The sequence below is a fragment of the Python bivittatus genome, unplaced genomic scaffold (genome assembly GCF_059951505.1).
Source record: "Python bivittatus isolate LINGU-HERP-01145 unplaced genomic scaffold, Pbiv_v1 ctg000330_np1212, whole genome shotgun sequence".
Lineage (NCBI taxonomy): Eukaryota > Metazoa > Chordata > Lepidosauria > Squamata > Pythonidae > Python > Python bivittatus.
This window is the reverse complement of record NW_028277058.1, coordinates 25,280,475-25,307,572: the sequence shown is the minus strand read 5'-3', so window position 1 is coordinate 25,307,572 and position 27,098 is coordinate 25,280,475. Positions and strand designations below refer to the sequence as shown.

Genomic DNA, 27,098 nt, shown 5'->3' with positions numbered 1-27,098 from the left:
TTACGGTTAAGTTATTAAATCCATTTACCTAAAACATATTTTCTTCTTTTGCCTTGATTATTAAAGGGAGAAATTGCATAGCTTAATGGTAGAGAACGTCCATGCAGAAAGTCCCTGATCCCATCAAGCCAGTGGTAGGAAATGTCTGAAATGGAGGGACATCACCAGTGTAGATAATGCAGTACTGAGCTGAACAAACAATTAATTTGACCTAATATAAGGCATTTTCTTCTGTTTATAACACAGAAGATGGGTTTGTACATGTGATACTGCCTACATAACAAGGATCAAGCGATAGACTTAGAGGGGGAAAAAACTGAAAAGTGTTACCTTTCTTCTTAGAAGTCAGTTAGTTATGATTCTGATCATCTTCCAGCCAGCTTGGGAAATCTCCTGAATTATTAGAGTATTGCATTTCTCCTTTTTCCCAAATTGTTCTGACACTGATAATCAGACCCCAATGTTTTTTGGGGTCAAGAGCTAGGCATTGCAATGTCAACAGAAGCATGGAATAGGGCAAAATGTTATAGTGCTCCCACTGGTTATTTTGGTAAGGAAGTGCAGAAACAGCAATTATGGACTATTTTGTTCTTCTAGAAAGAAAGAAAAGAGGGATTTCTCTGGAGAGCATTTGTTGTCATAAATCAATCAAATCTTTATTTCTCTTTGATAAATGATGTTCTCTGCTGAATTATTTTCAGTCAGAATCAGTAGTCCCACTTAAGTTACAAATGGGCTAAACTTGTATCAATAGGAAAGGGTTTTTTTATTTGCCAACAGAATGCCTTACCTCAGCCATTGATTCAATATCTGTAGGTCTTGTTATTTAGATTTTGTGAAAAGATTAAAGATATTGTACTTTCATCAAATAATATATAAAAACAATTCATTTCTCCTTTCACTACCACTTAGTGGCTTGATTTCAGCCAAGAAAGCAGGTTTCCTCATTCACTAGCCAACCAGGATATTATTATATGTAGCATGATGTATTTTCTTTAGTTGTACATATGTGCATGCATTTTAGATATGTAAAATACAATGAAGGGCTGTGTTCATGAGCAATTAAACTAGGATTTCAATCTTCTGTAAATTGCCCAGAGTTGCTTTTTAACAAGACGGGCAGTGATACATTTGATATATAAATAAATAAATAATTTTGGTCATAGACTAGCATAAAATACTACAGTGGGGCAAAAAAGTATTTAGTCAGCTACCAATTGTGCAAGTTCTCCCACTTAAAAAGATGAGAGAGGCCTGTAATTTTCATCATAGGTATACCTCAACTATGAGAGACAAAATGGGGGAAAAAATCCAGAAAATCACATTGTCTGATTTTTAAAGAATTTATTTGCAAATCATGGTGGAAAATAAGTATTTGGTCAATATCAAAAGTTCATCTCAATACTTTGTTATATATCCTTTGTTGGCAATGACAGAGGTCAAACGTTTTCTGTAAGTCTTCACAAGGTTTTCACACACTGTTGCTGGTATTTTGGCCCATTCCTCCATGCAGATCTCCTCTAGAGCAGTGATGTTTTGGGGCTGTCGCTGGGCAACACAGACTTTCAACTCCCTCCAAAGGTTTTCCATGGGGTTGAGATCTGGAGACTGGCTAGGCCACGCCAGGACCTTGAAATGCTTCTTACGAAGCCACTCCTTCGTTGCCCGGGCAGTGTGTTTGGGATCATTGTCATGCTGAAAGACCCAGCCACGTTTCATCTTCAATGCCCTTGCTGATGGAAGGAGGTGTTCACTCAAAATCTCACAATACATGGCCCCATTCATTCTTTCCTTTACACGGATCAGTCATCCTGGTCCCTTTGCAGAAAAACAGCCCCAAAGCATGATGTTTCCACCCCCATGCTTCACAGTAGGTATGGTGTTCTTTGGATGCAACTCAGCATTCTCTCTCCTCCAAACACGACGAGTTGAGTTTAGACCAAAACGTCCTACTTTGGTTTCATCTGACCATATGACATTCTCCCAATCCTCTTCTGGATCATCCAAATGCTCTCTAGCAAACTTCAGACAGGCCCGGACATGTACTGGCTTAAGCAGGGGGACACGTCTGGCACTGCAGGATTTGAGTTCCTGGCAGCGTAGTGTGTTACTGATGGTAGCCTTTGTTACTTTGGTCCCAGCTCTCTGCAGGTCATTCACTAGGTCCCCCCGTGTGGTTCTGGGATTTTTGCTCACCATTCTTGTGATCATTTTGACCCCACAGGGTGAGATCTTGTGTGGAGCCCCAGATCGAGGGAGATTATCAGTGGTCTTGTATGTCTTCCATTGTCTAATTATTGCTTCCACAGTTGATTTTTTCACACCAAGCTGCTTGCCTATTGCAGATTCAGTCTTCCCAGCCTGGTGCAGGTCTACAATTTTGTTTCTGTTGTCCTTCAACAGCTCTTTGGTTTTGGCCATAGTGGAGTTTGGAGTGTGACTGTTTGAGGTTCTGGACAGGTGTCTTTTATACTGATAACAAGGTCAAACAGGTGCCATTACTACAGGTAACGAGTGGAAGACAGAGGAGCCTTTTAAAGAAGTAGTTAAAGGTCTGTGAGAGCCAGACATCTTGCTTGTTTGTAGGTGACCAAATACTTATTTTCCACCATGATTTGCAAATAAATTCTTTAAAAATCAGACAATGTGATTTTCTGGATTTTTTTCCGCATTTTGTCTCTCATAGTTGAGGTATACCTATGATGGAAATTACAGGCCTCTCTCATCTTTTTAAGTGGGAGAACTTGCACAATTGGTGGCTGACTAAATACTTTTTTGCCCCACTGTAGCAGGAAAAATTACACCCATTTCAATAATAACACTGAAACCCATAAGAGGGGAAAAAAAGATAATTAGCGCAATACTATAATATTAAAACACTAAGATACCTCTATAAACATTCTTGATGTTAGTACTAAAACTATGGGCGAAAAGGGAAGGATGTAAAGACAAATAAAGGTAAAAAAAAAAAAAAAAAGAATTCTCTTAATTTACCCGTGCCCACTATCCTTAATTATCTGTTCAAATTTTAATTGCTGCCCTGCAAAATCTAGTGACATTGTATGTAATAAAGTGTTCCTTATCTGAACGGAGAAAATCAAGAAGAAAACTTTCATTATGACCTATAACACATGTCAGTAAAGGAAGAATGACAGTTTCTCAAGTAATAGGGGCAGTGTAAAAGTACATGTATGATGGTTGCAATAGTGTTTATGTTGCATGGAGAGGTTCTCATACATGCAGGGACTTTGGTGAACCTCTGATTCAGAACTGAGGAAGGTAAAACATCAAGCCTGGCTCTGAGAAAGGCTCTTTGCTGGGCTGGAGAGGCTAAAGTAATTAGGTATCTGCCCAGTTCCCATCTAGAATAAATGTGCTGGTTCTTATGTGGGCTGGAACATGGCTGACTTCATTCTAGAATTCGGTATCGAGGATCCTTTCTCTAATGATTCTTTTACTCTGAGGGTATTGCAAAAGGAGCAGTTGCTCAGGTGGCAAGCCATAAGGAGTAAGTTTCCCCAGAATTACTTGCTGTCACAAAGATTGAAAATGGCCTGTTAGGACTAAGGGAATCAGTCTTAATGGGAAGAAGTGGCATTTGAGCCAATAGGTGAGTATTAACAACCATGCTCTTGCCTCTACTTTTGTTGCTCTAATTCCCTTCTGAGCATCAGATGTGATGGAGAGTATCTATGAAGGGGGAGGTGGTGTGATGGAATGCAGTAGAGATCCAGGTTCTCAGGAAGGAGGTAGCACACTATAGGAAGGATAAGGGGGAGACAAGAGGCAACATTGTCCAGAGCATGAGTGTGGGAAGAAGAGACTTAAGATAGCCACTCCCTAGATTCTCCCAGAGTATATCTATTAGGTTAGTATAGTACAGATTTAGTCTGGCAAGATTCTGTCTACATGGTGTAAGCAAAAAAGAACTAAACCTGGCTGAATTGTTTCCCTGTTGTTCTTGGGCTGGGCCTGACATCATATTGGATACACTATCTAGGCACTTGAAAAAGGTTTCACAAAAACTTTGTATGGCTTCAAGTGATTTATAGTGAGGGAATGATCCCAACTGAGTACCATACCACATTTGTGCCAAGGGTTTTGCTGTAAAACATTTCATAGCTGCTTCTATGCAGTCCCTACCCTTTATCCAAATAAAATTCATAATAGTTGCTGTACTCCTTATGCTTGTGAAGCAGCACCATCAGTTTGCATCTTCCAGACACCTGTAGACTGGAACTCTACCCCCAGATGCTTGAAGCTTCTAGTCTGCTCAATTTCCTTCCCTTCAATGGCCCATTTAAATCTTCTTATTTTTGGTAGTAACCAGCCAAAAAAGACTTCTTTGTGTTTCTGAGCTGGTAATATTCAATAAAGCACTTAATTATGACAGCCATGTTTTTATAACCTTTCACTTGAATTTTATACTGGATAAAAGCTGTCAAATTCCTTACAGTCTCAGTCTTTGTAACATAATGTTAATGATGACAAGGAATTTTACATATATAGTATAGTATTGCATTGCATTGTTTAAATAATTTGTGCAAGATTACTTGTCTATGATACTTGACTCCACTGTGTTGCTTGAAAATGTTTTGTAGTATCCCAAATTTGCCCCTTATGGCATCCATAATTAAAGTGAATAATTAAAAATATTGTACAAAAAAAGAAAAGTTAAAGGCTGTATTGTGCAGAAAGACATGAACTAAACTAGTTTGGATCGACATAACTGTGTGAGCCAACAAGGTTTTGTCTGACATTCGTTTTTTTCAATTCTTCTTTACAAGCTGCTTCAGAAATTTCTACAAAATTAGTCTGTCACGTATTTTCAACTATAAACAATCAAATAAAAATAAAATAAACTGGACTTGAATAAGCCTAAGTATTCTGATGCTGGGTTTGTAGTTCCAAGGTAATTCTTAAAACTACTGAAAGAAATAAGCTTTTTGAAACAACTTATACAGCTAGATTAGTGGAGACAACTTATACAGCTAGATTAGTGGAGACAAGAATCATTTCCTTCTTTGAAGAGCAAAATATTAGAATGTGTGCTGAAGAGAATACTTTAACTGATTTTACTTCTTTACAGAAATAAATTCTCCTTGAACTAGGCTCAGCTCTTTTGTATTAGCAATTATATGCAATAACGAATAATGACTGGCAACACCAAGTTTTTTTTGGGGGGGGGGAGGGGATATCAGCTTCAGATGGATCCTCCACTTTACTGAACTCTTTTCTCCAGTCTTAGCCTTAAGTGGATAAACATCTTGGTCTTATCCAGCCAAGATTTCAATCCTTCTCCATCCTTTAACACAAGAAGAGGCAACATATACTTCTCTAGATGTTGAACTCCAGTTCTTATTCGCCCTTGGCCAATTATGAAGAATGATGCATGTTAATGTAGCAAAACAGCTCACTCCTGCCTTTAATTTAATTGGAACACACTAAAGTGTCTTAGGTCCATTTTGTCTCATCTCTCTTTTTGTACTGGGCCTCAAGAGATATGGATATGAAATTATGATCCATTACACTTCAGTCCAATCCTTTTCTTGAAAGCCTCATTTGGAATACTGAACTTGTGGACTTGCCTTTCTTACTTCTGCAATTAAAACATCTGGTTTAGAAACCAAGAAAACATAACTAGTTGCTCTCATTTTATGTGCAGCACATTGTAAGAAAATCCTTTACACATAAGCTGCTTTTATGTTACATCTGTGTTCTGGATCCTTTCACTGTTACAACTAGCAATAAGCTTTTAACTAAAATAAAGGCTTCATGTTTTGGCAAGTACCCCTTTACTGCAGCCATTTAGATTTGCTTTTGTAAATAACCACTAAAAGGCACACCATATGTTCTGGAAATGTGGATTGAGAATTTTATTTTATTTCATTTTTGCAAGGAGTGGGGAGGGCACCATTTGAGTGACATTTTTGGAACTGTCCCATTGGTCAGGTGGAGGAAGCTGGGGGAAGAGTATTGACTGGTTTGCAGTGTTTTCTGTTGGTTTTCTGTATTCTGAGGTCTGCAGCTGTAAAGGATATATAGAGGGAGGTATGTGTGTATACATATGTGCCCATATATACACACATATCCCTATCTCATTTATATTCCACCCATCTCAACAAACTCTAGGCAGCACTCATAACAGTATAAATATCTTAAAACAGTAGTTAAAACCTGAAACTATAAATTTAATTGCCCTAATAAAAGTTAAAAACAATCCCAGCTCAGACTCCAAATGTTTGCAGGAAAAACCAGATTTTTACTACTTTCTGGAATGTTAAAATTGTACAGGCTATCAGGATTTCTGTGGGTATCTTGTTCTAGAAAGATGGTCCATTACTGAGAAAGGCTCTCCCCCAAGGGACCCATAATATTCTTTCCCAATTTGACTGAACAGGACAGAAATATTCTCTTTGGAGGAGTTAGTCCTCTGGTGGCCTGGACCTAACCTATATAGGGCTTTTAAAATGGAAGAGTATTCATTTCAACAGTTTTTGTCCTTCAGGGTTTCATATGCTAGTGGGATTATTACTGCTGACTAATTTAATGCTTAGGTTCTTGTGGTTTTTTTTTTAATTGCTGTTGCAACCCTGCAGTTTCTTTATGAATTTAATGGTGTAGTTCTGTCTGTCAAACAGTATTAGTTCTGAAGCAGTTTCTACCTTGAGGCTCCTTAAACTATGACTGACCATGCAATATATCTAGGAGAAACAATAATTCTAGATGACAACATCTCTTTGTTTTCTGTGCATCTGTGAGGCAAATAGGCAGCAAAGATTATTATCATCGGAAGCTGTTACATAACAAGGTAGAACAAAAGTTTGCATTTTTAAATTTTTATTTAAATATTTGTTAGAAGATTCTGCTATTATGCACCACCTAATGTCAAGCTACATGATAATTTTTAAGATAATGTTTAGGCCAACAAATGGTTTTTACCTGTGTTTCATGAAGCATGAGTATCATTCTATTATTATCCCTTAAGATCCAAGCCTGCTAGAATAATCTCATTTTAAATATGAAAGATAAGCTTCATTTTCTTATGAAGCATTCTCAAAAAAAGCTTGTGGATGTATTCCAAGAGGAAGATCTTTGTCAACTTTCACAACAGAGAAGCCTAAATGCTTGGTGAAGCTTAATTTCAGTCCACTAGATCAAGTAAAAATAAATTTTCAGGCATTTTACTCCTAATTCTATGATTTTTATATATCAGCAACAAAATGTTTAAAAAATGTGATTTTAGCAACAGTTTATCAATTAAATTGAGCTGTTCCATGATTATTTATTTATCTATCAGATTTGTAATAGCCCATCTCACAAAGGTGACTCTGGGTAGTGTACAGTAAAATCAAAACAATAGAAACACATCTTAAAATAACCATAGAAAGCAAGAAACATGCGTGTAACATGGGAATGTTTAAAAACTCATAAATAATAAAGCCATCTCGCAGGCTCCCTGTTCCCAAGGGATCCCCAGGCCTGCTGGAAAAGCCACGTCTTGAGAGCTCCCTGGAAGGCCAATAGGGTTGGGGCCAATCTCACCCCAGGGGAATGGTGTTCCAAAGACAGGTGCTATGGCAGAAAAAGCTTACCTCCTGAGTCCTATCAGATGGAGCTCCTTAGCAGACAGGACCTGTAACATGCCCTTCCTGCCTGGCCTGTTGGGATGGGTAGATGTAATTGAGAAGAGGTAGTCCCTCAAAGATTATAAAATTTTAGTAGAGTTGCCATATAAATTTTAATAAATTAATTTAAATCTGGGTGCATTTGATCCTAGCTCAACAGTAATTTTGAAGGCCAACATGCATTTTTGGGGGGGAGCATGTTAAGTTTGTTTGTTTTAATGTGTTGCCCTTTGCTTTGTTAACTGATTCACTTAATAAGACTCTGTTCAATGGAAACTATATCTTTAAAAATGGAGAAAAGGAATCTTCTGGCTACCTTCTTGTATGTTCTAAAAACCCTATTTAGAAGACCCATGGAAATTATGATGTGCTTCTTTTAAAGTGAGGAGGCATAGTGGTCCTCCCAGAACCTGTCTTAGATAGGAGCTGCAATCTTGTCTGTAACCTCTCCCTTCCTTCTTTTGAGATTGAGATCAGGATTATTGGGGAGGAAGGGCCCAGAATGCTTTATTTTGCCTACCCCAACCCTAAAACAGAGACCAGTTCTCTGCTCTGACCATCCTGCTCAGTAACTGGGAGAGAGCGTTAAAACAGTTTGTTTCCCATTGTTCAGACAGCTGAGTTGCTGAGTAGTGAGAAAAAGCCTTTGAAGGCTCCAAGGTCTCACTGGCTGCCCAGACACCAAGGAAACCATCTGGGGTCCATAGGTGACTGAGGACACTGAAAATGTTACTATATTCTTTTCTCTCTTTTTAAAATCCACAACAAAAATAAAAAAGAACATCCTTTTTACTCCTCCGTAGTTATGCTTGTGTTCTTACTATGTAATTTTTTTTGTAGCTTTTTTGGATTTGCTGTACTATCTTTTATTAGGCCATGACTGCAGTAAGCTGTCCCTTGCTTTCTTCCTTTTCAGATGGTGCATATAAATATAGATAGCATCACAGCAGGCTAATTAGAAGACAAATGTGATATAAAAAGATTTTTCACTGTGCTACTTCTTAACTAAATGGTCAGAATCCATGTGTGAAGACTCTAATTCAAGAACAGTTTTCAAGCAAATCATAACAATGTCATTTGTGATAATGTAATTATTTCTTTTCTAAAAAATGAACTGATTATCAACTAAAAACAATTAAGCCAAAGAACTAATTTAGTTCATCCATGAAATAAAGTTGGACTGAATCCAAATATTACAAATTTAGTGCATCAGGATAATGAGCAGTTTATTTCTGTGAAATTTATAAATAATCAAATCTACAATTTATTAGTTTGATAAAAGCCTAGTCTTATAGAAACCTCAGACAGTTTATCATACAGAAACCATTCTTATTTATGATACTGGACTGTTTTAATTGCATGAGAGTTATTTATAATTATTTTAGTATATTTTTTAATGTAATATAGTAAAATAATGGATTGCCAAAACCATTTAATGGATTGCCAAAACCATTTTATGGAGTGACTTTGGAGTGGCAAATTATTGTGAAGACACCTCACTAACAATCAACACCTTTCATATTCTGAAGATCTTGCTTTGCATTGGAAGGGCAGTACTTTTAAGTGGGCAAATACAGGGAGTTCATACCCTTCATTCTATGTTTATGTTTATATACGTGTCTCTGTGTATCCACTTACTGTCTGCAGTGTTATTTTATTTTAGCTTTTGGTTTTGTTGCCAACATCAGGGAACATTGTTTTTGTCCCAGATAAGACAGTAAAATTCACATTGCTGCCTATTGAAATGCATTTGTGTTTGCTGTGTTTGGACATTAAGATATCCCCTGTTTAAGTTTCATAAAGTAAACTCTGAAAAAAAATCAATCTACATGTTTATGAGCATGTCTGGAAGTGGTCTTTCATGGCTGCTAGATCTCTGGATCCATCAAAGTATGCCTTGATCTTTGTTTCTGTCTGTTCCAGTCCTCCTCTAGAGCACTTGTGTCTCTCTATTGAAATAAATGCAGCAACAAGCTCCACTAGTTAAATTGGATCAGCCAGGGTGTCTAGAAGCTTGGTAAATATTTCCAGTACTGAGGAATTCAGTAACACTCCTTCCATCTTATCAAAGGAAGCCAGAAAAAGTTGTGAAGTATCTGAAAGAGATCTCTTATACTTTTTAACAGCTTCTTAAATCAAAAGGATTTTCTTTTTCCAAGCACAATTCTCATAGAATTTTTCTTTAGTGAGATTTATTGAGACCAGTTTATAAGAACTCCAGCAACTGAACAAGTTCCAATTTAGAACCAATATATCTCCATGTATCTTACTGAGTGGAAACATTCTGATTTTCTTTCTAACAGTTTTGTGGCTGAGATTAGGTGGATCTCTTCACTGATAACAAGAAAATTTGCATCTTTACCACATGAGGCCAAGATTGGCAAATGACCTGGCTATTGCTCTTTCCATCACCTCATGAGTACTGTCAGTATAACTGCTCCTGGTTATAAAGAGTCTTAACCTAATCATGTCCTCTGGCATCCTCTGACAAAAAAATGTGTAATGAATCAGTCAGTATGCCAGTCATCCTGAAAATTAGACCTTAGTGTCTGATAATGAGTCTTTCCTTTTCATATCCATGCATCTCTTTCCTTTCCATATCCATGCATAGGTGGATGGCTCATTTGGCTCATTTTCTCAGTGTGGGAGATCCTAACCATCGACTGTTAGGTGCTGACAAAACTACTTACCAGACAAGCAGTAGAATTCTATTGAATGCCTTTGCTGACTATATTGCATCTCTCATTCGGCGCAACTGCTACTGTAAAGGTTTGCAGCTCTCTTGCACAAAGGCCCAGTTAAACTGGTTCCATTCCAAGAGGTTCACTTTTTTCTTTATTATTTCACTGTTCTAAAGCCTGATGATGAAATAAGACCAATTTTGAAGTGTTGTGGTCTAATTTTGGTCTGGTAGTTAAGTATGGTAACTTTACAGGGCATCATACTTCTGCTACAGCAAGGAAACTGCTTTGCCTCATTAGATCTTTAAGATGTGTACTTCTGTATTGCAATTTGACTATAAATAAGAAGTATCTCTCCTCCAGGTTATGCTTCTTACCAATTTTGAATCTTACCTTTCAACCTCTCTAGTGCCCTGAGGGTCTACACTAAGCACATCCCATCTTCATCTAGGAGACATTTATATCTATCCATATACTGATAATTAGTTACTATCACTTCATGAAAACTGATGCTTTTTTGTTAAATAAATTGTTTATCCTTTTCAACCTCTTGGCAAATACTGAAGTCATATTTACATCCCTCTCAAGCTGTGCTTTTATGGATGTGCAGTATTCATATCTGATGTGGGCAAGGGTACTTTAGATCTGCCCTTTTGATATCAGCAGCTTGGTTCAGAAAAACTATCACTACTATCTTAGTCCAATTGTTTTCAATTGTTTCTGGTATTGCCAGATTGACGGGGCAAAAATAGATGTTCACTATACCAGAGCACTGTTGTCTGCATTTGGGTTTAAAGAGGACAGCTGTCCACCACCATCAGATATGCTTGCTATTCAGTCATGTGTGTGATGTACAGAGACAACAATGAAAAAGAAAAAGTTGCTCATCTGTAACTATGGTTCTTGGATTTATTTGTACATTCATATAATCCACCTTCCTGCTCATCTTCAAATGCCTATGTTGGTGGGTATTTCTTGTTCTGAAATTATTATAACAGTCCTGAGGAGCTATGGGGAATGGTGGGATTTTCTTTCTGAATATGCTATGTAGGCATATTCCCTGCCCAAAATTACCTATTCTGTAACAGATTTCTGATGAAACTGTTATTCATGTGTAGAATGTATGTATGTATGTATGCATAAATGCATGGATGACCACTTGAAGACCACAATTATGATCACTAACTGGTTCATTTACTGGGTACAAATCCTAGTCATACTGATCATATACCATGGTGCTCTATTTAATAACTTCTCAGTGATCGCTACTATTTTTAGATTCTCCCTGTGTTAATCATCAGGTAAAACTTTATGACAGGGCTGGGCAAGGTTTTGGGGTCAGTAGCCACATTTAGAAATTTCAGAATAAAATTTGTGAATGGTCTCACAGAATAGCTGCCATGAGGAGGCTTGCCTGTTCCTTTACCTTTGACTTTTTTGGGAAAGATAAGACATAGTTACAGTGCTTTTTAAAAAAAAAATTAATTTAAATAATTTAAATTTAAAAATAATTCTCAAAACTCTCTGACTTTTTTTAATCCAAAGAAAGATTTCAAAAACATTATCATTGTATAAGTTTACCATTTTTAGTGAGAAATTGAAACATCTTTATGAAATTTTCTAAAATAATGCAGTATTTTTATGTTACATATTTCTTTAACTTTGCAGGAATTTGCTGCACTTACAAAAGAACTAAATGCATGTAGGGAACAACTACTGGAAAAAGAAGAAGAAATTTCAGAACTGAAAGCTGAAAGAAATAATACAAGAGTAAGTATAAAACAATCAATTTTATACAGCATTATCAGAAGACTTACTGTTAGATCTGATGTTATTGAAGAAATGTAATAATGGCTGTATTAGATCTGCACAGCTCTTGGCAGAGCATAAATCATATCCTATGTTAGTGATATTGCATTCTTTTGTACCATTTTTTTAAAATTCAGATTTTTGTATTTTTGAGATTGATTAATTTTCAGGTTTTTCTTTTTGAGCTATTTTTAAAATAGATTTTACTGAACAGTTTCAAGATCACTTGGCCTTTAATAGCTTCCCAGATGTCACTCAGTCTGGCTTTTGACCCACATATGAAACTGCAAATAGCTGACACCTGAATATTGATTGACAAAATTGTGGCTTTTAATCTACTGACCTCACAAGACCTTTTAGTGATCACTAATTATGAAACAATATGAGTTCATGAAGTGGTGTGTTCCCAAGATAATTCTTCAAGAAATCCCACTGTTCATAGCAGGTATGTTCCAGAAAATACTACTATACAATGGTTCATCCACCAGAAATCTTTCAAAAGAAGTGCTACAGAATTAACATTCCCCCCCCCTTTTTTTTTTTTGTGCTCATTTGGTATTCAAGGTGCTGGAAGTAGATTCTATATGAAATTTAGAATCAAAAGATCATAAATAGGATTATGAAATCTGTTTCATCTGCCAGAATAGTGATAACAGAGAATTGTATTAAGTAATAAAGGCTTAACTTTGCTTAGACCTTGAGTAGCAAAGATCAGTGTTCAGAACTAATAAAGCAGCTGTTTCCATATTGCCTGAGAACCAAGTGAAACCAAAAAGTTCCAACAAGTTCTGTTCTGTGAGTTAAATGTATGCATATATGCTCTTAAGCCTATCCTGAGTTGCTCTGCTTTTCATATTGCTTTGAATTTAGTGAGGCTGTTTTACTTCTGATTCAATAAAAGTAAGTCAGTTCTTTACTTACTGGATTCAATCAGCTCATTCAGACACTTCAGGCCCTCAGCAGCGAGCCTACATGTTTCAGCTTTAGTACTTTAGCAATAATGTGTTATGGCTGGGAGTGGATGTAGGTCTAGAGTGGCATATAGAGTAGATATCATTCTACGCTAGAGATATTCATACCTTCATCCATTCTATAAGCATGTTAGAATTCTGATTCATAGTAATTTGTGCCTTTTAGATGAAATGAATATTGATTTATACATTGTACTTTCCCCCTTCCTCCATGTAGTGCAAAACAAGCATTTGATATGTCTCTATACAACTGCTATACATATAATTTTGTTTAATGGATTCTTTACATTCTTTTAAATAGTTTTCAAAATATGAAATTCCTGGTGTTTTGGGGAAGTGACAGGGATTGAAAGTATGTAAATTATATGAAAGATATACATGATAAAAACAAGTTTTGGTTTTATCTGAAGGCTTTGAATGGAATCCACTTGGGCCTGTAACATTTAGGTGCGTTCATAGTTACTAGTGAGCATTTGTATGACCCTTAGTTAAGAACGCCCTGGTTACAGATGACCCATAGTTAAGAACAGAGCCTATTGTAGCAAAATTTGAGTTAAATTTTGAACACAATGATTCAAGTTAAATACACAATACTACTTGTACAGTATTATAAAATAATACTATTCCAGCTTGCATGCAAATTTGATTTAAGGACAGACCTTGGGAATGGAACTTGTTCTTAAACTGGGGACCACCTGTAATTCAGTTTCAAATTCCATTTGGTGTTTTTCAATTCCAATTGTCTTTTTATCCATATTAAACCTTTCTCTTAATTGAAGATATGAAAACCATTGAAAACGATGTCCTTCTGCAGTCAGTTGTTCTCTTGACTTCATCTTAATTTCTCCATCCTCCTGTATTAATAAGTCTTGATATGTTAACCATTTTCCCCTATCTGCTGTTTCTCTTCTATAAAATGCTTCTTGTGCTGAGGTCAGTAAAGGTATCTTTGGACACAGTCTAGGCTTATATTTATTCCATACTCTCAGTATGGCACTTCTTACATAGTGATTTTTGAAATCTACATTAACTTTATTGTACCATAAAAACCCACGCCAACCAAACCAAACCAGGTGCATCATTTTTCAAAACAGGTATCATTTGAAATAAAAACATCATTCTAGGTAATACATTTATTTTGATCACAGAAATTATTCCAAGCAGTGATAGTCACAACTTTTCCCATCTTAGTAATTCTTTCTTAATTTCATTCCATACCTTAACACAATTATCCTGAAATAACATACAGTTCATATTAGACATAATAATACCTGGATACTATTTTTTTTCAATCTGAAAACCAGTTTTTTCAGTCAGTTCTTTTTGATCTTCCATTCTTATATTTTTGTTAATATTTTTATTTTCTCTTTATTAATTTTAAATACAGATAATGCACCAAATTCTTTCAACTTTTTCATTAATATATCTGTTCCTTCCAAAGGATTTTCAACTATTAAAACCAAATCATCTGCAAATGCCCTTAATTTATATACTTCTTTCCTCACCTTCACCCCCATTATCCTCTCATCTTGTCTTATATCTCTGTTGAGAACTCCCAAAGCCAAAATAAACAACAATGGTGAAAGTGGGCAACCTTGTCTTGTCCTTTTCTGTATTTCACAAGGTTTAGTTAATTCACCATTAACTGTAATTTGTTCTGTTTGTGATGTATATATTGATTTTACCCATTTAATAACATTTTCTCCAAAATCCATTTTTTCCAAAATTTTAAGAAAAAAGTCCAGCTCAAATTGTCATGCTTTCTCTGCATCAAAAAAACCCAATGTGACTTATTTTCATTGTGTTGTTCCAAATAGTCTAATATATTATGACTATTTTTATAAAGTCTCTCAACTTATAGGTAAGCAGCTGCATTGATCTTCATGTGCATAAAATTTTGCAAAACTCCCTTCATTCTTTCAGCTAAAATCATAGTAAATACTTTATAATCATTGTTCAGTAAAGGGGAAAGAAATGGTTTGATATTTTTTTTTAGTAAAGTAGGGTCTTGTCGTTTATGAATTAAAGCAATATTTGCTCCTTTCCAACTTTCTGGTATCAATTCCCTTTCCAGAATAGAGTTCATCATTTTTTGCAAAGGTTGTATCAATTATCTCCAAAGCATTTTTAATAAGATGCAGGTAATCCATCTGGTCCTGGGGCTTTCCCTATTTTAGTCTTTTTTATTGCCTCATAAACAAAGTATGTATCTTGTTAAGATTAGTCGGGTAGGAGAGAGAGATTGTGTTGGTGTTCCAGTGGCCTGCTGCCTAGTTTAGTCCTGTCTTGGAAACTGACCCAGGGCTTTTGGTCTTGGGGGATTTGAGGCTGTCTTGACACAAATGGCTAGGGATTTCATGGCTTCCATCCAGTTGTGCCCTGTCCATGGATGGATCCCTCCTGGTGAATGTTGGGCTGTTGCAACTAATCCTACTGTATAGGGCAAGGGTCAAAGCCTCTGCATATCTTTGAATTCTAAAGAACTGACTGTAAGAACAAACTGAAGCAGACTCTACACAAAACAGAATGGCTGTTAATTCTCACTTCCCATTAAGAACCAGCAAACTGCAATGACATAAAATGATCACACACATTTATATTTATTTATTTATATTTCAAATTTGGACACCACCCATCTCACAAGGAAGTGACTCTGGGAGATTTACAATAAAAACAACAAATAAATATTTGTCAAAATACAATAAAACTAGTATAAAACCAAATATCTTCCAAGGTGATATCATCATGTAAATGCTGCCATTATGTTCTCGTGTCCTAATGTCTCATCTAAAAACACAAGTCACAAAGTTTATGTAATGCCATCACAAACATGTTGTGTGACTTCCCTTTATCCCTTCTTCCTCCTACACCAAGCTTGGGGTTCCTTCTGGATGTGGAATTGATGTGAGTAGCATCAGTAGCAAGCAGGCTTTGGCTCATAACTAAATGATAATACTTTCACATGTACTTATATACTGATTGATATTTTTTTTTAGTTTATTTCAATTATGTCTCAATTAACAATATATCAATATATTAGATATTCTTAGTTTGCCACTCCAGCTAGTGTGATATTGTGAATTGGACTAGGACCAGGAGACTCAGATTCAAGTCTCCTTTCAGCCATGGAAGCTCCATGGTTGACTTTGGGTGAGTCGTTCTCTCTCAGTCACAAGGTTGTTGTGAGGGAAAATAGGAGGAAAAAATGCCTGGTACACTGCCTTGAGCTCCTGCAGCAAAGATGGGATATAAATTTAACTGATGAATAAATAAATAGCAAATGAAAATGAAGCAGTTAATTCCAAGAGTTCAAGTAATTATGTATAGTTTATTTCTTGCTATCTTGTCTACACAGGACCTTGAGAAAAGAGTGTTACAAGGTTTCTAATATTGGAACACCTGCCAGTTTTGTTATGATTTTGTTTTAGACTTTAGAAATATAGTGGCATTGAGCTTTAGGTACAAATGAGCTAATTTTTTTTTTTATGTTAAAATAGCTGTTACTGGAACATTTGGAGTGCCTTGTTTCAAGACATGAAAGGTCACTGAGAATGACAGTGGTGAAACGACAAGCACAGTCTCCCTCAGGAGTTTCCAGTGAAGTTGAGGTTCTGAAAGCATTGAAGTCTTTGTTCGAACACCATAAGGCTTTAGATGAAAAGGTACAGTATGGAAATAAATGCTTGCTTACTTTGCATATTCTCTCTTTGTTTTCCCCGGACTAGCATGCAAGATTTGTTCCTCATCCTGTTGGCATATGTGGTAATGAGTATTTCAGGATGTTCTTCCCCACCTCTTCTTTTTTATTTCTTGAGAAAGCTTCAGAGGCAGTAGCCGTATGCCAAAATGTTGTGCTCATCGTGGCAAGCCTTTATATTGAATGGATGTGATGTGCCCTTTGGTGAAGCCAGTACCAGCCCATTCAGGATTAGCTTTCCTGAGGATTTGTATATTCCCCACTTCTTCTTTTTTTTCCCTCTCTCTCTTAAAAAGCAAAAATTGAACTATTGCTACATTTTTTAAGACTTTTGAAGGCCATTTATTAATTCCCAGAGCAGGTATCAAATTTTCATACCATACTTTTGAACTAAATATTTTCACCAGCATACAAGGGGCTCTTGTGGACATCTTTTAAAATTATCAGGCAGAGGAATTTATTTCTCTTCCCAAGTTTTTGAAAGGAATTCCATACTTTCCAACATTTCAGATGTTTGAAACCTTTGTATTTTCATGATAATGATAAGGAAGGGAGTTAAAATCCAGCCTTTTTCCAGGAGCTCAATATAGCTTACATGGGATCTGTGCTCATTGTATTCCCCTGACAAAGATCCTCTGAGGTAGGCTGATCCAAGAAAGAGAAATTTACCCAAAATTACTCAGATTCCAGTACAGTTTTGAATATTGCTTGAAGAACTTTGTTCTTCTGTATTAATTTACTTTGTTAAGAGCCTGTCTTCCGTTCATCTAAAATCAAAGCCAGGGTTAATGAAGAATATCAAGTTGTCTTGCAATATGTAATCAACAGTTCAAAAGATGCTTTTAGCAGTTGCAGTATATCAGATTGTACACTGCATGGTGCCTGGTGAGGAAATTAGATTTTAACTTTAATAGTATGACTAGCAGATCTGTCTAGTTCTTTTGAAAGGCCTTATTTTTAATGCTAATTTGCTACAAAAGGATCATAATGAGAAAGTGAACAGTAGGATTATATTTCGCCACTTTTCATAGCACTGATGAAAATAACTTTTTGCTTCCCATCTCTGATGTGCATTGGAGATAGCAGATATACCACATGCACAGAGATTTAAATTCTAAACAATCTGGGGAACCCCAACCAATGAAACTAATCTTACATGAACAAAATGGCCAAAGCCCTAAGCCCCAAATGCAATAGGTACTTCCAAATGAGTCAGTTACTCATAGTTAATTTGCAGAAGCCATATTTCCTTCTAAAATGAATTCTATGGAAGTAATAGTTACTGTCTATACAGATAGATTCCTGGATGGTTTTGAGAAATGAATATTAATTATAACATATAAACTTAGAAAGCTATCATAAAGCATTTACTGTTCCTTTTATTTGAAATGAAGCTTACAGATTTGATTAGAGTTACAGATATGATTAGAAGACTAGTATTCTACTGAGAGAATGTTATTCAAACACATTCAAACAATATTATAAAGTCCCAGTGATTAAATCTAATAGTCTAATAGTAAAGTCAAAACTTACATAATGCATCATTGCTAGAAATATTCTTTGGGGACCAATATGGTTTATAATTTAATTTCACTTTGCAAGAGACCCAACCCCAAAGCCACCCACCATTAAAAAAGTAATTGTGTAGTTTTTTCACGTAGCATATTAATGAATAAAAAATTAGCCTGAACATTCAGCAAATAATTACTTCAGTAAGTAGAAATCTCTCCCTCCCCCAACTATATAATAATCTTTCTGCATTCTTTTTAATACAAAATTGAGATCGAAAGAGTTCCCTAACCTATAGATGAAACAAGTGATAACCACTGTATCTTTAGTACAGTGATTTCTTAGTTACTTCTATATATTCCAACCTCCTGGAAGTAGATGGAATTTAGCAGACTGAATTGCTTGATGCCCAATAATCTATCAAATTAAATAAGCACAAAGGTAAATTGATTTGTCATTGTTTCACATAATGATTTCAGTCAAAAAAAGGCATTTCTTAGCCAATGCAAAACTTCACTGGGCAATTATTACCAGATCAGAAAGTTATAGACCCAAAGTCTGAGCATAGGCTAGTAAGAGTACCTTATTAAAATCCCAGTGAGCATAGGGCTTCAACAAAAGTTGTAGTTTAGAAAAATAAATAGTAGGATGGCAACTAGAAGTATGAATACAATAACTCTGGGTGGCTCACAAGGACAACAATAAAACATAAAAGAACTATAAAACTGCCAAACTCCCAACACCCGAAAACAACACTCCCCCACACATGAGCATTCACATTTACTGGGCCCCATCTTCCCCTTAGCCCAACTCTTAGGGGGACATCTTATTAATATTAATAATCCATTAATCCAAATTAATAATTTGATATCAATACTATTAATAATACAATAATCCACATCAATATTCCATTAATTTGTGGGGAGGCTGATTGAATGTTTCTAGCTATAAAAACCCAGGATATCTTTTGTTTCATAATTTCACTCTGTCCAGCTAGTCTTCCAGACATGATGCTGGATGGTAGGGGACAGCTGAAAAACAAGTAATAGGATGGGAACCAATAGCAAAGAATCAGAACAGTCTCACAGGACAGAATTCATAATTATTCGCTGTATTTGATATACATAATCTATATACTACTAAAACTTTCGTGTCTGTAACCTTGGGTGAAATACTGTGTCATAGGGCAACAATTTTTGGACTAAATGGGCTAATTTACAGAATGCGTCCAAAATCCAGGACCCATTACTCCCATGGGATTGAAAGTTGGGAAAGTTGTGGCTGCTTCAGCACTGCTGCACTGCTGCACCACTGTAGTCAGCCCAGGTCATGTGATTGTCATGGGCATATCCCCAACCTCCTTCCCCTTTCTCTCTGTCCCCTGCACCCAACTGGCTGGTGGCAAGGCCCGATAGGTGAGCAGTGATTGGCTGCTTTGGAAATGAGCCCCAAATTTTAAATCTCTTAACAGCGGTTGGCATTGAGGGAAGAATGAGGGAGTGACTTGGATGCCTGCTGGTGAGGTAGGGCTGGCTGGGAGGGACTGATGGTCGATGGGTGAGCCCTGTTCCTTGAGGGAGGGGGCCCTTGGGGACATGCCAGAATAGGGAGCAGGGGTGCAGTTTTCCTCAGGGTCTGCAGCTCCCTTTGTTCCACCTCCCTCCAGCAAAGTGGCAGGCAGTTCTGCAATTCAGCTGAGGAGGAGGAGGAGGTGGCTTCACGGGGTCTCTCCTGAGGATCATGAGGGGAGGGCAGATGGTACAAGCCTATATTATATGTGGAAATGAGGGAGGGATGGAGGGAAGGAAGGAGGGAGAGTATCCCCAAACTCTTTCCAACCTCCCCCTGCACCCAGTTGGCTGGTGGCAAGGCCTGACGGGTGAGTGGCAATTGGCTGCTCTGGAAGTGAGACAGAAATTTTAAGTCTCTTAACAGTGGTGGGTGTTGAGAGAAGGACAAGGGAGTGACTCGGATGCCTGCTGGTGAGGTAGGGCTTCCCGGGGGGCACTAGTAGTCAATTGGGTGATCCCTCTTCCTTTCTTGAGGGAGGGTGCCCTTGGGGACATGCTGGAATGGGGAGTGGGGATGCAGTGTTTCTCATGGTCTGTGGCTCCTTTTGTTCCACCTCCCCCAGCAAAGTGGCAGGCAGTTCCATGGGTCAACCGAGGAGAAGGAGGAGGCTTCACTGGGGCTCTCCTGAGGGTTGTGATGGGAGGGCATACAGCACAAGCCTATATTATATTTGGAAAGGGAGGGAGGGAGGGAGGGAGATATAAATGGAGTTCTTTCAAATACAGATACAACTGCTATATGCAAGGAATCCCCTCCCAGCTTAATAGAGCCTTGAGTCCTTGTTGCCCACTGTAGCTAATACCAGTGCATTGGTGTACATTGAGGCAATTCACTAGGAGATGCTTGCCTTTCTCATGTCCATTCACTTCTTCCTCTGAATTTAAAGCAAAAATAAATTAAATGGTACAGAGACAGAAATTTAGATGTAGAAGTAGCTCCATTTCCTTTCCTTTCACTCACTTTTGCACTAATGGCTGGACACATGTTCTTGTCTAGGCAAGAACAGAGCTTTATTTGAGGCCTTTGGAATTTCACTTCATCTTGGTGCTAAGCCCATGGATTAAAAGCATGTTTGGCTAATACTATTAGTTATTTAAAAAGTACTGCACTGTTTAATGTTTTGCCAAACATGTATAAGTGCTAGTTGGCCCTTGGATCAGGCAACTGCTATATACAGTATACATCATTGTTTACTGATCTATACACCCCAATATTAACCCATGGTTTTCTTCAGATTCTGATTTCCTGTGCTTTTAGTAAAAACAAAATTAAACCATAGTTCTGCATTTTGCATATCATGGAAAATAATGGTTAAATCAAGCATGTCCTAAATACCAATTCCAGCATAATAAGAGGGAAAGATGAAATGTAAGACTCAAGTATATTTGTTTGTTTGTTTGTCTGTTTGCTTGTTTTGGTAATATCTAGACTCCATGTATAGCATTCAGTCAAGTTGCTATATAATATATTTTTCTTCTAGGTAAGGGAACGACTAAGGGTTTCTTTAGAAAGAGTCTCAGCGCTTGAAGAGGAACTAGCAGCTGCTAATCAGGAGGTAACAAAACAGAACTTTTTTGTGAATTCTAAATGGGATCAAACTTTTTAAAAAAGATAATACTCTGGATTAAAACTTATATTAATAATTTATAGGAATACTTGTTTTATTCAGGTCATCTAATTGCAAACAATTGTGCTGTGAGTATGTACTTTCTAGTGGGTGGGGTGTGAACAACAGGATATTGGCTTGGAAGACTGGATGTTGGCTTGAAAGATCAGAGATCCTAATTGCTAGAATAATGTCAGCATAATTGGGACAAAATTTGGCTTTGATTGTGTTTATGGCGTACAAGCTAGCATGTGCCAGAACAGATCAGTGCTGCCCTCATTATTAGGAAAGAATGTTACATGTGGCATGGATATGACTAAGAATGGTAACCTAGTCCACTTTATCTTACTAAAAAGTGTCATGTGAAAGCTTCTATTGACCAATGCCATAATGGGCATTGGATATTAATATCTGTAGGATTATCCATTGATGAACATGGCATATGGAAAATTGTGACTTGGAATGTAAGAAGAGCAAATGATAAAAAGTGTAAATAAATGAATGAAAGGAAAGGAAAATAAGTGTGTTATGTGTTTGTGAAACAGATAGAATGTCTTACTAGGGTTCAGTTGAAGCCTGTTGTTCCCCATCCAGACCCCACAGCCCCCAAGCACCATGAAAGAACATCCACAGCATCACTTAGTTTACCCAGGACAAAGATATACAGTTGAGCATCATCCACATACTGATGATACCTCATCCTGTGGGGATGGATGATCTCACCCAGCGGCTTCATGTAGATGTTAAAAAGGAGTAGAGAGAGCACTGAGCTCTGTGGCACCCCACAACCAGGGGCTGTGGGCTGGACCTCTCGCTCCCTATCAACACCGATTGGGACTGGCCTTGGAGGAAGGAGGTGAACCAGCACAAAACTGTGCCCCCCACCCCCAAATTCCGCAGCCAGCCCAAAAGGATGCCATCGTCAATGGTATCAAAATCCACTGAGAGGTCAAGAAAAGCCAGGATGGATGCACTACCCCCATCCTGTTCCCACCAGCAATCATCTAAAAGCGCGACCAATGCTGTGTCTGTCCCATATCTGGGCCCGCAACCCAACTTGAAGGGGTCCAGATAATCTGTTTCATCCAGGATCCTCTGGAGGTGCCTCTCCACCACCTTTTCGACCACCTTCCCCCAAAACAGGAGGTGAGAGACTGGTCAAAAATTGTCCAGAATGATGGGGTCCAGTAACAGCTTCTTGAGGAGAGGGCAAACCAGTGCCTCTTTAAATGGAGTCAGAAACACCCCCTCCCGCAAGGATGAATTAACCATCACTAGAACCCACCCACATGTCACCTCCAGGGTAGCCTTGACCAACTAGGAGGGGCAAGGATCTAATACACAGCTGGCTGCATTTACAGACCTGAGGACCCTGTCCACTTCCTCGGGTCCAACAGGATCAAACTGTTCCCAGATAACTGGGTAAGTCCACTCCCCAGGCAAATATATGAAGGAAGAATGAATGTGTTGAGAGGAAGGGGAGATCTGAGAAAGTAGTGGTTAGATGGAGTGAACAGAATCCTGAAAACAGACAGGTGAGATGTTTAAAGAACAAAAAAACAGTATGTGAATTGGTGTAGGGACATGGTCAGAGCAAGGAAGGTTTGCAAGCACAGAAAGGTATAGATAAGTATAGTGAATTGTATTGTTATACATTAGATTGAGTTGTATTTCTTTTACCTTTCTCTTATCTTATCCCTTTAATTTCTTATTATTTCTTACGGCTTTTCTGTACTTGGTCTAATGTTGCTTACCCCAGAAGGGAACACCATGATGGTAATGTACTGTGGTCTGTGCCTATAACTATGTATATATTGTATGCTTGCCATGAGTTGCTAGGAATCATGAGTGTTTAGAACATGCAGAAGTCAAAAGTATATTTCTGAGTCTAACACTTAAAAGACCAAATGTTGTTATGCTCAAAATTTTGTATATTTTCTGCAGCAGTACTCTCGCCCATGTAATAAGCTAATGGTTAGTTGCTCACCCAGATTCTAGGTAATGCAGTCAACTGGCACCAAGGCTGGGCAAGAAAGGACAATGGATGCAATTATAGGGTTTTAGACAGAGGCTAAAAAGAGCTTGATAATTCCAGCACTGTGCTCAGAATTGGTTAGAGAACAAAGAAAAAAAATAGGTGTGCCCTGAACAAGAAAAAATAAACATTAGGGAGAATAATAATAATAATGGTCCCTTCCAAAAACAAGCCAGGATTATTAATCATCATTCAAGAGTGTCTGCTTCACCTGTAAAAAGAGTAGTAACATGGAGGGAGTTGCTTAGTTTGCCCATGGAATAGTCCCAGGATCAATGCAAGAAAGTCTACAAAGGAGAAAGCTGTGTTTGAAGATAAATTTTCACATGCAGAGTTCTTTTCCTAAAGAGTGATTTCCTGAAATATTTCTTTGTTTCGGTAGGGAATGAAGCTACAATAGCATTCATAGAAATCATTCAAGGGAATTATCTTGCAGAAAATAGTGCCTACGCTGAGCTTAATGCTAATTTATAAATTAACTTTACCTAGATTTGCAAATCAGTTTCCCAAAAGATACCATTCCCATTATAGAGCAGTATCATAGAAAATATTGCTTTAAATTGTTTTTCCCCCATAGATCAGTTAGGAAGGGCTCTGTTGGAACACTGTTTAAAACAGGGTCTTTTCTTTTTAATGAATTGAACCCTGAAGAAACTTGTTTGGAAGAAATATTTTAGTAATTCCTTCCAGCCAGGGAAAGCATAAAATACATTGCTGGTGAAAACAAATTTTAAAAGGTGGCAAAGTATACATCTTGAAAATAAGTATATTCTATCTAGAAAACCACAAGGTCACAAAGGTAAAAGTGCAAATAAAAAAATCTGGGGTAAGGCTGTCTGTAGGTGCTTTTGTACAAATCCTAAAAGTCTCTCTGCTACAATGGGGCCACTGGAGTGTTTAATATTGGAAGAGAATATAGTTATAGCAATCTGTATAGAAACCTGCTGGAATGGAAATAACCAATAGGATATGGTTATCCTTTTGTATAAGTGCTATAGAAATCAACGAAGATATATATTTATCCCATTTTAAAGAACTAACCTGGTAGAGAGTACAATGTCTGTCTATCACTGCTTCTATCTGAGCAGGACCCTGACATATCTTTCCAGGTTGCCTGATTTTGTGCTATCATTTGTTGTTTGTTGTATCTGTCCTACCTAGAGTTGAAGTTTAGTACAAATGTTGGTGATTGCCACTGCTATTTGTATTACAGTTACTATAATAATGTATGTAATTTTATTGCATTTTTAAAAGTTTTATTAATAATTACAGGTCTGTGTATTTTATTGCTGTGTTTTCTGGCCCATAGGCCGTAATAAAGGTTTGATTTGAAAAGATTAGGAAGGGCATTCTGGGATTAGAACCCTCCTGTAGGTTAGAATTAGAACTTTCTGAAGCAAATTCTTCCACTGAATCACTGTAGGTATTCATATTAATCTCTCAAAAGCAAGTTAATATTATGAATATGCTATACCCACCCTCTACAAAGAAGCTATATCTGATTTTGGATGGAAAATTAAATTAATGACACCTCTGAATGTAAAGAGCAGGAGCACCAGCCTTCTCAGGAGTAACTCTGATTTTTAACAGGTGGAAAGTGAGTCTTAACAGATGCTGCAGGCTAGCTTGTGGGCAGCTGAAGGCAGGGTTATAGAAAAGGCAAAAGAGGAAAGGAAGAAGAGAGGAATCAAAGGGGCTATTTTGTTTGGCTAAAAGAAGCTCTTTTTCTAAGCCAAAGGAACAGGAACCGGAACCTGGAGGAAGATGAAAGGGCGGAACATTCTGAGCCATCTAGCATTGTTTGGAACTAATAAGTAGCTTGGCATGACTGAATCTAGACTGCCCGCATGTGCCTCCTTTGGAAGAGGCATTGCTGATTTGGCAGGAGCCAATATCTCTACAACCAAATAGTAAGCAACAGTAAAATAAGTTGACCTGCCTGGTCTACCAGGCAGGGCTTCAGATGAATTTGTCAGCTACAATTGCCTACTGGTAATTTACACAAGGAATACATGGATGCTGAACCTGTTGCTTTTATCCTTTTTTCATTCTGTTTGTTTTGAAGCCATTGTTGTTGGAAGATCAGAAGCTTCAAGGACCACCTTTTGCTATCTGTGTATAAGCCCCAGACCTGAGAATTAAGGGGACAGACAAAAGGAAACTTAGCTTCAATCTTACATTCTTGGTTGGCCCAGTCATTGAGAGACCTTGTGCTTGCAGCTGGTATAGTCACCTCTTTTGCTAGCCTGACTATCCTACCGAAAAAGCCTGACATGGATTGGGAAAATACATGATCTGGGCAGAATGTCATTTCTTCAGTTTAATTTTGGCATTTGGCATTTAACCTTACCCCCTTCCATAGTAATAATATTGAAGAAGTTAGTGACAAATTATAGCATACTTGCCTAATTCAATCAGAATTCTAAAAAGGTCCAGAGTGCCTTTGCTTTAGATTTCTATCACACTGAAGTAGAATGTACTAAATTTCAAGTTCTCATTAACACTGAATTAATTTACAGTGCAATTATTAAGAAACCAGAGGAAGCAGTTTGTTTGTAAATGCTTAGAACTGGGGAGAGAGGAAGAATTGGGACATATTAAGAACTATGATTCATTTAAATATTTCTCAGAAGGATTGTCCAGAAATTACCAGCATGACCACTCCATATATCTGAATTTGTATTTGAGAGAGTTGGGAACAGGAGAGGTTGTCTTTCAATTGCAATGGGACATTTTTAGGAAGCAATGTTACCTTTTATAGGCATAACTTATATACAGTATCTGGGGTTGGGGAATTAGAGATCAATGTGTTAGCTGACATTTGCACAGGTAGCTGACTTCTTGATTCTGTAGCTTATGTTAGCTGCAGTATTATATAAATCTTCCATCATGACCACAAGTCATAATTTGACACATTCAGTCTGAGTGTATGAGTGTGTGCCAAGTTATGCTTTATGAATTTTTGTCCAATAGGTTATAACCATAAACAGAATTTTGTGCCAAGTTTTTGCCCTGCTAGTGAAAACATAAAAGATGTTTTCTGGTGATCATATTATATATTACTATCAGCCAAACTGATAATCATCAATTTTACTGCAAATTTGGTGGCTTTTAAATATAAAAATAGGTGAGTTAGATAGTAAAACAGAAATGAATTTTATATTGAAAAGTTCATTGTTTTCTAAATTTATACTTTTTAAAGTTGATATGTAATCAAGCCTTAAGAATGTACTTTGGGATTAAGCAGATATTATGCATGTTAAATCACATTATAGTATTGTTATTATATAAAATATTTCATTGTGATTTATATCTAGAAAACAACAGTAGAAGTGCAGTAAGTCAGTTGGATTTTAGATGCACAAAAAGAATCTATATGCAGTTATTCAGTGTCTACATTTATTTATGTGCATAGTAGCAGCTTGTAAAATGTACTAAACAATGCAGAATCCTGGACCAGAAAAATATCATTCCTAACAGCATTGTATGGAGCAAATTCATAAGCAGTGGTCAAGGTTTAATGCTGTTTTTAAAACTTGACTTGTTTTTAATATATTTGATAACATATTTTGTCCTTCTCTTTTTCTTCT

The 27,098-nt window shown here is 37.1% G+C and overlaps 1 protein-coding gene across 1 annotated transcript in view; it reads left to right on the top strand.

Annotated features, from left to right (window-relative positions):
• Window positions 1-27,098, top strand: part of PPFIA2 (PPFI scaffold protein A2) — a 207,179-nt gene that overhangs the window by 107,202 nt on the left and 72,879 nt on the right. Inside the window, exons 3-5 of the mRNA XM_088141851.1 lie at window positions 11,978-12,079; window positions 16,587-16,751; window positions 21,348-21,422. Of these exons, the coding sequence (XP_087997977.1) occupies window positions 11,978-12,079; window positions 16,587-16,751; window positions 21,348-21,422 (342 nt within the window). The remainder of the gene's footprint in view (window positions 1-11,977; window positions 12,080-16,586; window positions 16,752-21,347; window positions 21,423-27,098) is intronic.